The sequence below is a fragment of the Girardinichthys multiradiatus genome, chromosome 10 (assembly GCF_021462225.1).
Source record: "Girardinichthys multiradiatus isolate DD_20200921_A chromosome 10, DD_fGirMul_XY1, whole genome shotgun sequence".
Lineage (NCBI taxonomy): Eukaryota > Metazoa > Chordata > Actinopteri > Cyprinodontiformes > Goodeidae > Girardinichthys > Girardinichthys multiradiatus.
In genome coordinates, this window is record NC_061803.1 from 22,482,872 (window position 1) to 22,498,751 (window position 15,880).

A 15,880-nucleotide genomic window follows, 5' to 3' on the forward strand; every position below is an offset into this window, starting at 1 on the left:
GGCTCATTAGGAGAGCTTTAGAAACCTCCAACCCACAAGAACCACACGTTACACCCTTTTAGGAAAAGAACATACATGTATTTAAGTTACTTGCACAGATACTTCTATATACAAACAAATTAAATGCAAAATGAGATATTCTTGACAAATGAAAATAGCATTTCAGCCTTGGTGTCGATCCAGGTGCAAGGTAAGTCTTGGATGATCACGGATGAAAATGCTTCTATGGAACAGTAGTATCTCCTGTAGTGGCTTCACCTAGGAGAGAAGCAGAGCTAGACATACGAGCTCTGAGCCAGCTTTCTGCTCTATAGGTTGTTATTTGTGACAAAAGCTCAGCCAATGCCTATGTCAAGGACAGAGGGGGTTAAACATTGAAAGACAGGGCCACTAGGTATATTGGATACCTGCAAAAGGGGACAGCCTGGGCGGGACATAGGACACAAATCCAGATACCGGCCTGCAATATGGCCCTTTTGGACAAAACAGTAGCCAGTGAATGTTTTACTGTACTTTAAAATAACAGCAGCCAGACAGATATGCAGGTTTAGATTTTATTAATCTTTTCAAACAATTAAAAACATCATGTAAAAATTAATACATGACATTATAAATTTATTTTAACAGGTTCACAGAAAGCCTCAGAATCAACATACTGGTAAATAAAATTGAGAGCTCAGATCATTCAGAAAATCTTAACAGAAGGATGTCAAAGCTGAGGACAGAGCGGTATCCATGGCAATGGGAGTGTTTAAATTTGGAAACTGCAGAAGTAGAGTAGTGTGACATCCTCTGAAGAGACAGCTGACTTTAGGTCTTTTCCTTACTGGTTTATGCATAGCAGCACTTGTGAAGCTTCAAGTAGCGCTGGTCGGCGTATCTCTTCCCACACCTGTCGCAGATGAACTGCTTGCCGCCTGCGTGAACATGCCTCCTGTGCGTCCTCAGATGGCTTCCCTGGCTGAAGGCCTTGCCACAGATGTCGCAGACATAGGGCTTCTCTCCGGTGTGAATGCGTAGGTGAAGCTTAAGGCTGTTGGCATTGTTGAATGTTTTGTCGCATGTCGGACACTGGAATGGCCTGTCTGTGGAATGAGTGCGGCTGTGGGAGATCAGGCTGCTCTGCTGGCTAAACGTCTTGCCGCATTGCTGGCAGCTGAAGGGCCGCTCACCGGTGTGGATACGACCATGGATCTTAAGGTTAACCGCCTGTCGGAACGTCTTCCCGCAGAGGTCACAACAATAGGGCCGCAGGTCGCTGTGGATCCTCTGGTGGCTCTTCAGGTTGACAGCATGCCGGAATGATTTGTGGCACTGCTCGCACTTAAAGGGCTTCTGGCCAGTGTGGATGAGCTGGTGTGTTTTCAGTGTAACAGCGCGGGTAAAGCTTTTGCCGCATTCATTGCAGATAAAGACCTTCTCTCTAGTGTGGGTGACGGTGTGGCGGTGCAGGTTCTGTGGAAGGTTAAAGCGGCGGCCACAAACATCACAACTGTATGGCTTCTCTCCGGTGTGGATGACAGTGTGCGTGTTGAGCTGCGCTTGTTTTGAGAACCGTTTTCCACACTTAGGACACTCAAACGGGCGTTCGCCCGTGTGTGTTCGCATGTGACTCTGCATGCTTTGCCTCTGGCGGAAGGCTCGGCTGCAGACGCTGCAGGAGAATGGCTTCTCGTCCGTGTGGATGAGCTGGTGAGACTTCAGGTTGCTTTGAGAAGAGAAGGACTTCTTGCAGACAGAGCACGAGAACATCTTTTGGGAGGCCTTCTGCTGGGGAGTCTCAGAAATAGCAGAAAACTCTAACGGTGGCTGCTGCAGGTCAGACGGCGGAGATGGAGCGGCTTCAACATGAGCTCCTGAGAAAAACACAAATAGTGAGACTCAGCAGTGGTATAATCTGAACAGTTCTGGACAAGCTCATGAATGACTCATTCTAATGTAAATCTGGGCAGTCACTGCTTTTATTATAGAAGATAGAGCAGGAAGACAAGTACGGAGCACTTAAATGTCTTTCTCAGCAAACGTAGATGAAACCAGACATTTACATACACTCTATAAAAAGACACCCCCCGCAAAACAAATAATCGACCCCCTTGTGCTCCCATCATAAAAGCAATTCTGTCACCCAAACTAGAGCAAAGACCGGGCCTAAAAAAAAGATTATTTTACAGACATGTTTGAACCTTAATATTTAGTAATGTAGGCTGTTTGTTTTCTCTTTCTTCATCGTTTCAAACCCCATCACCTATTTAGAGAAAAAATATATATATTCCAGCAATTTCAATTACGCAAACATCAACTCCTTTAGGAAAATGTATCCTAATATAAAGAGGTAAGGTCAGTTAGCAGTTAAAGACAGCAAACATTATTAATATATTCACTACTGATGTGAATAGAAACCAGCCTTATATTTCTATTTCCAAAAACTAATCCTCCCCTATAGAGAAAAAAAACAGCTATTTAACATTTATGATAGTTTTGCAGACACTGTCCTAATTTTAAGAGGCAAGTGCAGTTTACTGGTTTAAGACGCCAAATATTTTTAAGATACACCCACTAGAGGCATGCCTTATATCTCATTTTCTCCAAATAACAAACCCTCCCCTACATACAAGGAAAAATATTTAAACTTCACATTAATTTAACAAGTTTGGCATAATCATATGTATCAGTTTTAATAACTGTGGTGCTTCTATCTCATCTTTTATTGCAGCAAATGGCAGGTAGAGCTTCCACACTGCTGGGATACTACAATTTATTTCAGCTGAAGCCTAAATATTACTCTGCATTTAGTGGAAAACAAAGAAACATTGCTTACTGATGCTCATACGGGTGTCAAAGACAAGGAAGAAGAAAAAGTTATTAAAGCTGATACATGTGACTGCAGTCCATCTTAATGAATGCAATGTTTAAATATTTATTATTCCATCTAAATAAGGCAGGGTTTGTTATTCAGAGAAAAAGAAATATAATACGTGCTTCTTCACACTAGGTGTATCCATTAATAAATATTTGTAGTCTTAAACCACACTTGCCTCTTTAGATTAGGATACGAGTCAGCTAAAGTTTCTACATAACTATTGCAAAGTTTAAATATCTATTGTTCTCTATGTATATAGGAGTTATTAGGAATAGCTGGTTTCTGTTCAGATCAGTAGTAAATGTATGTTTGCTGTCTGAGGTAACTGCACTTACCTCTTTACATTTGGATACAAGAGGTTGATCTTGTACGCTTAATAGACATTTCTAGAAAAAAACAAAACAAAAACAAAGGTGATGGAAATTATGATGAAAAAGATATCAAACAGCCAACATCACTAAAATGGTAAGGATAACTAATTTCTGCTAAATAATCTTTTTTTTTTCAAAACTGTCCATTCTTCAAAGCCTGTTGTTTAATAGTGAGATGGATCTTTTGTTTTAAAATTATTTCTGTGTGGAAGAGGGAATATGTCATTTTTTCATTCCAATTTGATCCAAGTTATCAAGCAATGTTGTCAAGTTCAGTTTATCTATCAATAGGTAAGTTTTCTAACTAAAGAATCCCATCTGATGGCAACAAGTCACCGACTTCCTGGCCTCCTTCTAGACTAACATGTAGTGACACTGGACAGTCGCATGCATTTTGTCAAAGAAAATCACAATTACAAATATCTCAAAAATGTTCTTCCTCATTCTGGCAAACAGTGTCGGGCATTTCGACGCGACACCTGCTGAGAAACGCTTGCATTTTCTTCCAAATAGCATCCATGCATCACTGCATAAGACACTTCCTACACGTTTTGTACTCATAAAAGGTTGGTTTCAATTTTGATGTTAAAGTCTGAAGAAGAAAAGAAAAGCATGGCCACAACCATTTTTCTGAATGTCTAGTAACTCTCACAATAAAGTGTTGAAAATAGAAACAAATATACAATATTTTATAATTACAGCATGCAGGCATACTGTGTAGGTAAAAGTTATTTTTATTCAAGGAGCTCTTTTCATGCAATATTTCTTCTTAGCTGTCTGATTTTATAATCATAATAACAGACCCAATGCTAACTACCTAAAGTAGGTTTGTGATTTGAAATGAAAGGCAGGTCTTAAGTTGAGCTATATGACAGTGTGGTGAGTTATATTGATATTGGTAATAGTATATTATTAGTGTAATGTTTCAACTCTGTCAAATAATGTTTACTGTTTTCTCACCAGATTCAGTGTCTCATTTGATTATAATGCATAGCAGAACATTGCTTTATATCATTTACACATTTTGCAGCATAATGCCAAGAAAAGCGAGCCTATAAAAGCATAAATATATCCTGGTTTTTTATTTGTAGTTTATAAATACATTTGCCAAAGGATGCCTTTTTTGCCTCCAGAAATATCTGTGCATGTTCTGGACTGCTGTCCAGAAGGCCACTATTGACACCCTCAAGCAAGAGGGTAAGACACAGAAAGACATTTCTGAACGAATAGGCTGTTCCCAGAGTGCTGTATCAAGGCACCTCAGTGGGAAGTCTGTGGGAAGGAAAAAGTGTGGCAGAAAACGCTGCACAACGAGAAGAGGTGACCGGACCCTGAGGAAGATTGTGGAGAAGGGCCGATTCCAGACCTTGGAGGACCTGCGGAAGCAGTGGACTGAGTCTGGAGTAGAAACATCCAGAGCCACCGTGCACAGGTGTGTGCAGGAAATGGGCTACAGGTGCCGCATTCCCCAGACCTGGGCTACAGAGAAGCAGCACTGGACTGTTGCTCAGTGGTCCAAAGTACTTTTTTCGGATGAAAGCAAATTCTGCATGTCGTTTGGAAATCAAGGTGCCAGAGTCTGGAGGAAGACTGGGGAGAAGGAAATGCCAAAATGCCAGAAGTCCAGTGTCAAGTACCCACAGTCAGTGATGGTCTGGGGTGCCGTGTCAGCTGCTGGTGTTGGTCCACTGTGTTTTATCAAGGGCAGGGTCAATGCAGCTAGCTATCAGGAGATTTTGGAGCACTTCATGCTTCCATCTGCTGAAAAGCTTTATGGAGATGAAGATTTCATTTTTCAGCACGACCTGGTACCTGCTCACAGTGCCAAAACCACTGGTAAATGGTTTACTGACCATGGTATCACTGTGCTCAATTGGCCTGCCAACTCTCCTGACCTGAACCCCATAGAGAATCTGTGGGATATTGTGAAGAGAACGTTGAGAGACTCAAGACCCAACACTCTGGATGAGCTAAAGGCCGCTATCGAAGCATCCTGGGCCTCCATAAGACCTCAGCAGTGCCACAGGCTGATTGCCTCCATGCCACGCCGCATTGAAGCAGTCATTTCTGCAAAAGGATTCCCGACCAAGTATTGAGTGCATAACTGTACATGATTATTTGAAGGTTGATGTTTTTTGTATTAAAAACACTTTTCTTTTATTGGTCGGATGAAATATGCTAATTTTGTGAGATAGGAATTTTGGGTTTTCATGAGCTGTATGCCAAAATCATCCGTATTAAGACAATAAAAGACCTGAAATATTTCAGTCAGTGTGCAATGAATCTAAAATATATGAATGTTAAATTTTCATCATGACATTATGGAAAATAATGAACTTTATCACAATATGCTAATATTTTGAGAAGGACCTGTATATTAGATGAATTCTTAACAGTATTTTGAGTGTTTACAATTGACCAATATAATTTCACAGTGACAGTTGATTACCAATGATCATCACTGACTGATGATGTCAAGTTCAACAAATTCTCTTTTTCAAAAGAAATGAACTATTATGAGAAAAAGACAACATTTTGAGATGTGTAGGTTTTTATATTTCTGCCACATAATTGCAACTATTTTGATAGAAAGTTCCTATGAATAATTTCTAAAAACCCTTCAAATGTTGTGAAAGCAGCCAAATTTTAACAACCCGTCCAAAGCCATTTTTTTCCCAGCCCAACGTGTTAAAAAAGAAGCCCAGCTGGGGAGAAACCAGTGCAGCCCGGCAAATTGAACAGCACTACACAGTTTTCCCAATTCCATAAAGAAAACACTAATCAACAACAATAAACATGCCGGAGCATAATGTGTACGCATGACCATGCCCCCTTCACATTTCTGTCTGCCCCTTCATATATACAAGCCTAGAACTGGCCCCGATCTTAAGACATTGTGACGAAGCAATCATATACAAAAGATCTCCATAATCCATCCCAGACATAACAGTTGCAGCAACTAACAATTTTTTCGCAGAATATGAAAATAAAAACCCAACTTAATTTCAGCTTTTTAACAAGATTGTCCACATGGAGTTTGAAAGAAAGGGAGTCATCAATGAAAATGCCCAGATATTTATATGTGTGAACCAGCTCTATCTCATTTCTTCCAGAAGAGAACACAGAGGGGATCTTTTGTGGCCCCCTGGGAAAATACGTACATTTAGTTTTATTTATATTAAAAACAAGTTTAAACTTTAATAAAGAGTTTTAGATGGCAGCAAAGGCTTTCTGTAATAGTTCAATGGCCTGAGTAGGAGTGGATCCAGTGCAATAAATCACATACATAAAAATGCTAATTTGCATCAGACACATTCTGTCCCACTTCATTTATATAAATTATGAATAGAAGAAAACCTAAAATAGATAACTGCAGCACACGCTTTTGAACTGCTACAGCTTCAGAATACAAATTATCATATTTATTACATTGTGTTCTATTTCTGAGATAGTTTGCGAACCCAGCAGCAGCTTGCTCAGAAAACCAAACTCTGACTATCAAAATGGCCTACAGATAAAAATGCTCAGTCTCACCATTCCTTTTCACTCTGTACACCTCAGACTTCCAGTACCAGACAGACTAAAGAAGGATGGCTCTGTTCTGGGGACTCCTCTGGAGATCATTGCGCAAAGAAGGATTCTTCATAAAGTGAAGAACATTATGGAGAACCCTGAGCAACCTCTTCATGAAACTGTTGTACAAGTGTCTTCAGTCAGAGGCTTCTTCAGATCTGCTGTAAGGCAGACCTCTACAGGAGATCCTTCCTGCCCACAGCCATCAGCATCTACAACAGCTCTTTGAAGAAACCTGCATAATATTAGCTACAACAACATTTAATTTCCCTTTGTGTTAAATAAAGTATTTTTAAACTGAATTGAAAGGCAAAGGCCTCACTCAGGCTGCAGAGCAGGGCAGATGGAGTTAGCCTTAGGCTGTGTAGCAGAGTAAATGGAGAAGACCTCAGGCTGTGGAGCAAGATGGATGGAGTAGGATGGATGGAGTAGACTTCAGGCAATGAAATAGGGTAGGTGAATTGGAACAGCCTCAAGCTCAGGCCCCAGAGTGGTCCAACAGCTTCAAAAAGCACCTCAGGTCTCAGCAAATCAACACAGGCTTCAAAATGATGGTTCACAGCAAACAGTTCCGGACTGAAGAAAGGCCGCTCTTCAATTTGTCCCACCTTTTCCTTATAGCCTTATCTTTAAACATATTCAGAGGGCAAGGAACATTAAAACTGAGTTTAAAAATACAAGTTTAAAAGACAAAAAGAAGATACACAGAACAAACAATAGACACACTACCATCTTGGTATGCCAATAAAAAGTAAACACAAGTAAAGACACATGTAGCCTGCATTTGCTCACCAACTGTGAAAAAAAGTGCAATATACTCTCCAAAAGCTGCACAGAAATATTAGCCTTTAAGACCAATATTAATTGCACTGGCATGCATACTCAGTTTTTCCCTTATTTATTTTGTAGTGCGTGAACCTATTTTCTCTACCTTGTTTTGGCTACTCCGCACATTATAACTCATAATACCACACAGGTGGGGGACCCCTGGGCAAGCCCCACTTAGCGCAGTTTCTGTGGTGGTTTAAGTAAATCCTTGGGGAAGACAGTTCTGGGATCTCTAGGGTGGAGGGGACCCAAGATCCTACATTAATAAAGATAAAAAACGTATCTCAAATGGAAGGTTTTCTTTTTAATCTATTTATTTTTCACATAAACACCGTGATGATACATTTTCAAATCATTTTATCCTTCCTGGCAGATTTGCAAGCTTCTCTGTCATCTCAGTGCCATCAAATGCCCCTTGTGGCAACTCTTAACCAGTTAAGGGAGACCTCTGGAGCAGTCTTAAATAACCAGGAGAGTAAGAGTGCTTCCCAGCCTTAAGAATGTTGATAACTTGCATTTACATTAAAGTCTAAAAGTAGGAGTAATTAATGAAATTCTCGACATTTAGGACTAAAATTCCACTTTGAGAAGTTTGATAAATACGGGCCCAAGTGTACCCTAACAGCATTTCAGAAAAAGACCATCCTACCTACATTTGAACATGGTGGTGGTAGAGTGATGGTCTGGGACTGCTTTGTTGTTTTAGCACCTGGACGAATTGCTGTAATTGATGAAACCATTAATTCTTTTTATGGTTTTTTATTCTTTTAAATAAATATACATCTTGTGCAGCGAGCATTCATAGAGGCCATGCTGGTTGAGTGCATTACTGGCTAATTTCAGGTATCTGTGAAGCTCTCTATGAGTGGTCCTTTGTTTTTTAACAACTTCTGATTATTATTTGTAGTGCTGACAGAAATATTCTGAGCATCACCTGGTTGTAGCTGATTTATTGTGAAATTATGTTCCAGATTATGGTCTCAACTGTGCTCACTAAAAGAAATACATCTATAAGCAATGCCATTGGTATGCTCTGAAACAAATAAGTTGTGAAGGTCTTGAATGAGCTCTTTCAGCTTACCCTTCATGAGGTGCTTCCTGTGTGATACTTTGATAAAGAAAAACCTTCCAATAGGCCATCAATTAGAACTGAACAAGTTATAGACTAAGCCGTTGATTTCTAGGTGACAGTTTCATGTCAAAAGGCAGATATTTTGCACATATTTTTAGAGAAAAATGTTGAATGTTCAATACTTTTTTCTAGCCTGTATGTATAAGCAGATATGGATCAGGCTCTCACTTTCTCTAATGGCTCCCGGGTCAATGTTCCCATGTCCATCTCTAACGCTGACCGCTGGAACAAATGATGTTTCCACAGCACATCCCCCCGTTTTCACCTGAAGAGACCCAATGTCCAGATGTCAGTAAAGTCGGCGAAGGTAACACAAACATGTACAGATCAGGCAGCCTTACCTGAACCATGTTTTCTGTCTCGCTGCTTTGTTTTCTGACTCCATATGAGTGCTCCTGCTCTGCTGGAAACAAAGAACCGAAAGAGTGACATAATCACCCTGCATCTTCTTTGATTGGTGTGTGAAATTGCTGAGGGCATTGCCTGTGTTCATACCCAAGGCTGTGTGGTTGAGGATGTTGAGGATGCTGGTCTGGTGCTTTTTACTGCCTCGCCCCACCTGAACCACAAGCCTGGCCTCATCCATGATGTTCAGGATCTTCCCAAGAGCCTCGTTTCCCAGAGTCTCCATGATGGAGGCAAACCGCACCTGTCAGGTTATATGATCCAAGTGAAGCATTAACTGATTAGGGTTCCTGACAGGACCAAGTGGTCCATGTTAAACAATTCATAATCAATGCTGTTCCTCTTGATATATCTAATTTAATAAAGATGTTTTCTTCCTGCCTTTTAGTATAGAAACAGTAAATTCAAGCCTAATTAGCAAAGTCAAGCCTCATCTTCCTCAAGATGACCTTGAAAGGGTCATTCATGCTTTCATTTTCTCCAGACTGGACTACTGTAACTCCCTTTATTCTGGGATGGACCAGTCTCTCCTCCGCCGTCTCCAGCTTGTCTAAAATTCAGCTGCCCACCTATTAGCAGGGATAGGAGGATGTAAGCACATTACCCCAATGTTGTATTCTCTTCACTGGCTGTCTGTTTCTAATAGAATTTTTTTTTAAATTTTACTCTTGGTTTCTAAATGTTTAAATGGTCAGGCACCTCCTTCTCTTTCTGAATTCCTACAATTATCATTCCGATAAAGCTCTAAGATCTGAAGATCAAATGCTCTTGGTGGTTTTTAAGGACTCAACTTATGACTAGCAGAGACAGGGCCTTTTTATCTGCAGCTCCTAAACTCTGCAATATTCTCCAACTTTCTGTGAAGTGTGCCAGAACTCTAAATGAATTTAAACCTCTTTAAAAAAAAGTTTTTATACTGACTTTTAACTCAAGAAAGCATAATCAGTAGGCCAGTCCTTGCACTGTCTTTTGCCTTTTATCGTGTGATGGAAATGGTTTGTTTTATTGTTTTTATTGTGCTGTTTTTGTCTACTGCTTTTATAATTATCACTTTAACTTGTATTTTTTATTCTACTGTGCAGCACTAGTTGCCTTATGGTATGTAAAGCGCTCTATAAATAAAGTTTTGATTGACTGATTTTTAAGCGTACTGATGTCTTTTGAGTTTGGGAATCAAAGAGCTGTTGGGTTCGGTCTCTCTCCAACTACTGTATGCAAGGCATCATGTGACTCCAAAACAGCCGTTTTTTCTGGAAGCAAAGCTATTTTCTTTTATTTATTACTTTAAAATATTGGCGAGTTATTTAGAAACCCAATACAGTAACCGCAAGGGGCACCCCCTTAGATAATGGTAGGGGAAAATTGCTCCTACAAAACACATAAAGGGTAAAAGTGGGAGATTTCTGAAGACCTAGACCTAGGGGCGTTCACAGACAGTATTCTATGTTATATCAAGATCTGCGTAGACACTGTTACTGTCAGGTCATCCAGGTCTACCCCAATAAGAAGCCCTGGATGACCAGGGAGGTCCAGCAGTTGCTGAAGGAGAGAAACGATGCCTTTAGGTCAGGTAATAATAGTCTCCACAGCACAGCCCCAGCAAACCCGAAGAGAGGCATCTGAAAGGCCAAGTCAGACTATAGGAGGAGGATGGAGGACCACCTGGACAGCAACAGCAGGCAGGTGTGGCAGGGGATTTAGCAGCTCACCAACTACAAGACGAACCTCAGCGCTGCTAACCGTGGTGCCTCGCTGGCGGAGGAGCTAAAACTCTTTTTTTCCCCGCTTTGAGATGGTGCCACTGCAGGCAGCTACACTACAATCTATGGCCCACAGCAGCTTTAACCTCACTGTGGAGGAACATGAGGCAAGGCGCAAGCTGTCAAACTGAGGAAGGCTGCGGGACCCGACTATGTCCCCAGACAGGTGCTGAGGGACTGCGCTGGCCAGCTGGATTTCTAACTTTTCTCTGTCCCATTTCACGTGTCTGAAATGCTCCATTGTCTGTCCCACTATGTCTGAAATCCTCGGTGCCCAAGAACCCCACATTTCCAGCCTTATGACTACCAGCTAGTTGCACTGATTAGATCCAGTGAGGATGCAGTAGCCACATCCCTCTGTGCTGCACTGACCCATCTAGAGCAGCAGGCAAGCTATGTTCAGCTGCTTCTTGTGGACTATAGCTCAGCGTTCAACACCAACGTCCCCCACAGACTGGTAGACAAACTGAGGGACATTAGACTGACACACTCCACCTGCATGTGATCCACAGCTTCCAGATGGGGAGAGGGTCAGACTGGGCCAACATATATTTTGGGCCCTCAGTCTCAGCACCACCTCCCCACAGTTGTGTTTCGAGGCCTTGCTCTACACCCTCTACAACTGCACCCGTTCACCGCAAAACCATTGTCAAATCTGCAGATGACAACAGCTGACAGCGTTTTGCACAGAGAACAACTTGCTTCTCAACATCTCCAAGGCCAAGGAGATAATAACCGACTATAAGAAAAAGAAAACGGAGATTCCACCACTGATTACCAGCGGGGACTGTGTGGACAGGGTGGCTGACTTCTGCTTCTTTGGAGTCCACATCGAGGAGGACCTCATCAAGAGTGTGAACACCTCAGAGCTTCTGAAACGGCCCAGCAGAGACTGTACTTCCTAAGGGATCTTATGAGAAATAAAGTCACACAGAGACTGTTGGTGTCCTTCTAACTGTGCTCTACTGAGGGCATAATGACCTACTGCATCTGCATGTTGTACACTGGCTGTACAGCGGCTCAGACGAAAGCACTCCAGAGGGTCATTAACTGGGCACAAACGATCGTTGGCTGCCTTCTTCCCACACCTTTGAGATCTTCACAGTTCCCGCTGTCACCAAAAAGCCCATCAACAAGGACACGTCTCACTCAGGTCACACGCTGAATTGTTCCTGTCAGGCAGACGCTACAGATCAATTAAAGCAACACAGCACAGAAAATAAAGGGAGAGGGAAAAGGGAATAGTGCAATCTGTATAAATGTGTGTCATTTTTAACAAACTTCTTTTATTTTATACAATTTTTTTTTTTTTTTATGCACTCACCGGATAGCTTTTTTTCAATTTTGTTCTATTTGTGACATAGACAATAAAAGGATAGTCTATTCTATTCATGAGGTCTATTCCAGAGCTTTTAGGTTTTGCAGAATAAATTTAGTTTAGAGGAAAATAATTTTTAATAATAGCTTTAAATGCGAAACATTTTCATCTGGAAAAATACTCTTGTAAAACATCAGAATTGGACTTTCATTAAATTGTAAAACTTGCTTTGAATGAAACTTTAACTGAAGGAATAAATACACTATACAATGTGCCCTCCCTTGCCAACAATCAGAATACTTAATTTGTTAAAGTGAAACGGGAGTCTGAGGCTGAGATCGGACTAATAGAGGATGTCGGGGATAAGAACATTCTGAGATTTTTCAAATCCCCACATCAAGAAAAATATGAGAGTCCAAGTGCAGCTCAAGGGAGGCAAATCACCACCATATATTTTGGGATTGTACCACACTTAAGCCATACAGGATTGCCATTCACAAGACATCAGGCATTGTATTTTTAACACATATACTTCTAAACTTGATGCCGTGGAGGGATATAAAGCTGCTCTAGGTATTATTGGCCGGGAGTAAAAAAAAAAAACTACTACTAGAAAGACAAAAGAAAATTGGCATCACATAATATCACACTGCCACCTAACCAACACTGTGTTGACTTTGGATCACTTCCGGTTTCTAGGAACCACCCTTTCTCAGGACCTGAAGTGGTCCTCACACACAGGCACTGCTCAGAAGAAGGCCCATCAGACACTGTACTTCCTGTAGCAACTCAGGAAGTACCACCTTCCACAGGAGCTGCTGGTCATCTTCTACACTGCTGTCATTCAGTCTACTTTGTGCTTTGTGTGGTTTGGCTCATCTACAAAGCAGTCAGGTCCAAACTGTCATGAACAATTAGGTCTGCAGAGGGGATCATAAGGGCTGACCTTCTCTCCAACATGACTTGTAAAGGTCAAGGAAAAGGGCAGCTAACATCTTTGCTGAGCCCAAACATCCTGGACACAAACTGCCATCACAACCTGCCTTCCCTCTTCCTACATAAATACACATGTATATGTATGTAAACAAAACTATTTTGGGGCCCAGACCCCAGTGTTCCAAGATCCTAACTTCGCCACTGGTTCTAACGCTGTTTGTTCGCCAAATATTTGACATAATGTGTTTTACACACCGACGGTCTAAAGTTGAATGGTCCACCCAGCAGCGAACATTAACATTTAGCAACAGCTTCTAGGTCCTCACCAACTTCTCCCGGTTCTCCGTTTGCACTCTGAACGCCTCATGCCGCTCTTCTCTGGCCCCTCGGGCCCCGATAACCGGCCTCTCCTCCTCCAGCCTCTGCAGCTCCGCCACCGCAGCGTGGACCAGACCTTCAATGACGGCGGCGAGTTGAGTGTGCATGGACGCGGGGGAGCTCATGGTGGCCGGGTGAAAGGTCAGCAACTCTTCGGGAGGACAGGTTTAACTGGAGGTACAGATGAGAATTTGACGACCTGAGAAGAAATCAGCAGAGTAAAACTGCAGCTCTAACTCTGAACTAAACTCTGCTACGGATGAACAACTTCCGCTTTCTACCTTTTTCTGGGGAGAAAACAATCGTTCGGCCTGAGGGTTCAACGTCTTCTTCTTATTCTTAAATGGCGGTTGACAAACGACCCTTTGGTGTACTACCGCCACCAACTGGAATGGGCGTCTGAATACTAACTTGCTACATTTTCCGTCTTAAGGTATCTAAAAAAAAGAATAACTCTCTAAACCAGAGACTTTGACCTAAAGGTCTTGTAAACGTTTCACTCTGTCTTCTTGAGTCACACAATATCAATATCAACTGCTTTTTGTAGATTGTTTTGCTTTTGTCTGCCAGCTTGTTTCCTCTTATTTTAATCCTACATGTGATGGTAACCAGTAACCACTATTGATGAATTCTGAATAACAATTGATGAATTTCTAATAAAAGGTCTGCTCTATTGTCTGAATGAATCAGAACAGACTTCCTCAATCCATCCCAAAGCTAGGACAACCGGTCCTGAAACCGGGGGGTTGCCAGTTCGAATCCCCGCTCCCTCTGTCTCAGTTGTGGTGGCCTTGGGCAAGACACCTTACCCATCTTGCCTGCTGATGGTGGTCAGAGGGCTCGGTGGCACCTGTGTATGGCAGTCTTACCACTGTCAGGGTGTGAATGGGTGGAAGATTGATTGTAGTTTTGGGTGATTGGCAATGTGCGTGGCCAGCATCCTGTGTCACCTCCAGGTTTGCGATGTGGGGTTGATGGTGTGCCTGGTCTTTGGCGGGCTGTGGTGGTCTTCTTCCACTGCTTCCTCCTATGGCTCTCCTAGGGCAGAACACCCCCATGAGGCCAGCAGACAGCAAGCCAACATACAACATGGCTCAAGCCCCATACAAACACCATCACAGCACCGGGTCATCCCGCAACTTGTCTTCTTCCTGTAACTCTGCCAGAGCCATGTGAACCAGGCATTACTGAGTGAAAATTCTAATGAGTTCACTAACAGCTACTTTTAGTCTTAGGATTCTTTGTGAATATGGGTGCAGAAGCTCTAATCAGAGGAAATGTGAGGCACCTTGTGCAGAAGAAGAGCAGAACAGCTGAAGGAGATGGAGACTGAGGGGGAACAGAGCAGAAAAGCTAAACAGAGACGTAACAGAAGTAATACTAAATATTTAGAGAACAGAAAACATGAACAAAAAAAACTAGGAACTAAGCACAAAGAAATTAACTGATAAGACAACATCTAACAAATAATAAAGAACGCTCAAACTGGCAAAAACTAACATAATAATAACTAAGGAAATAATAAAATACACACAACAGAAAATCAAAACCCAAACACCTCAGGATCATGACAGTCATACTACTTTGACTGCAAAGCTCTTTATTGTTGTCACCTTTCATCACATTTACTTTACGTCTCCCTCTACCAACCGGGGTCCAGTTGTCAAAGACAATATTATCGCCACTTGCCTGTATTGTCATCCCAATCCTGTCATACACCAGTTTATGGCAACATATGAGTCCAAAATCTTAATCCACAATACTAAAACCAAATCTCTGTCTTCCCTGTCTCCCCTGTCCTCCCAAACCACCCAGCGTCATCCGAGATCCTCTCTGAAGAGCCTAGTTAGCAAATTATTAGGAACTAAAGAGGAAAGGGGGAACAAACATCAGTAATAACTGCAGTCTTGAGAGGACTGTGATGCAATTTAAATTAACTTGCTATATGCAAATTAACAGTCATCACTTTATTTTATATTGCTCTACATGAGTTTTACTTTTTAAACTGAATTGTTACACAAGTTAATGTTTCAAAGATATTATAAACTCTTAAAATGCAACAGGGAATCCAGAATAACAAATAATATCAACCATAAATGAAAACAACTGCACCGTTCAAGGTGGCAACAGATTGGAGTAGCTCTGTTACTTTTTGACCATTTACCATTTAGTTTTGTTTTGGTTCAGGATCATCCTGATCTGGTTCCGGAACATTAATCTCTGGTCGTATAGGTATAGCAGATATGCGAGCTTCTCTGGGTGTTTTTCTGTGCAGGTCTGACTTTATTCCATTAGCAGGGAGTCTGAGATAACTGTTCT

General features: G+C 41.6%; 1 protein-coding gene across 5 annotated transcripts; it reads right to left on the minus strand.

The window, feature by feature from the left end:
• Positions 1-540: 540 nt before the first annotated feature.
• si:ch211-207i20.2 (uncharacterized protein LOC568537 homolog) lies at positions 541-14,399 on the minus strand. 5 transcript variants are annotated; one of them, XM_047376514.1, is made up of 6 exons: positions 13,843-14,399; positions 13,510-13,760; positions 9,260-9,413; positions 9,106-9,167; positions 8,933-9,029; positions 541-1,856 (listed from the first exon to the last, which is right to left on the minus strand). In XM_047376514.1, the coding sequence occupies exons 2-6, from the start codon at positions 13,684-13,686 to the stop codon at positions 832-834; spliced, it is 1,515 nt and encodes a 504-aa protein (XP_047232470.1). In that variant the 5' UTR covers positions 13,687-13,760; positions 13,843-14,399; the 3' UTR covers positions 541-831. The 5 variants fall into 5 exon arrangements, with proteins under 5 accessions (XP_047232470.1, XP_047232471.1, XP_047232472.1 ...); XM_047376515.1 differs by having other exon boundaries at positions 13,510-13,732; positions 13,843-13,978; XM_047376516.1 differs by having other exon boundaries at positions 9,106-9,164; positions 13,510-13,878.
• Between the last annotated feature and the right edge of the window lie 1,481 nt (positions 14,400-15,880).

Bases quoted from the DNA above. Each gene is read 5' to 3' on its own strand.
- si:ch211-207i20.2 (XM_047376514.1), bottom strand. From the start codon at position 13,686: ATGAGCTCCCCCGCGTCCATGCACACTCAACTCGCCGCCGTCATTGAA. The intron at 9,030-9,105 runs GTAAGGCTGCCT...GGGTCTCTTCAG, and splicing joins AGACAGAAAACATGGTTCAG to GTGAAAACGGGGGGATGTGC. The intron at 1,857-8,932 runs GTGAGAGCCTGA...TGTTTTTCTCAG, and splicing joins CCCGGGAGCCATTAGAGAAA to GAGCTCATGTTGAAGCCGCT.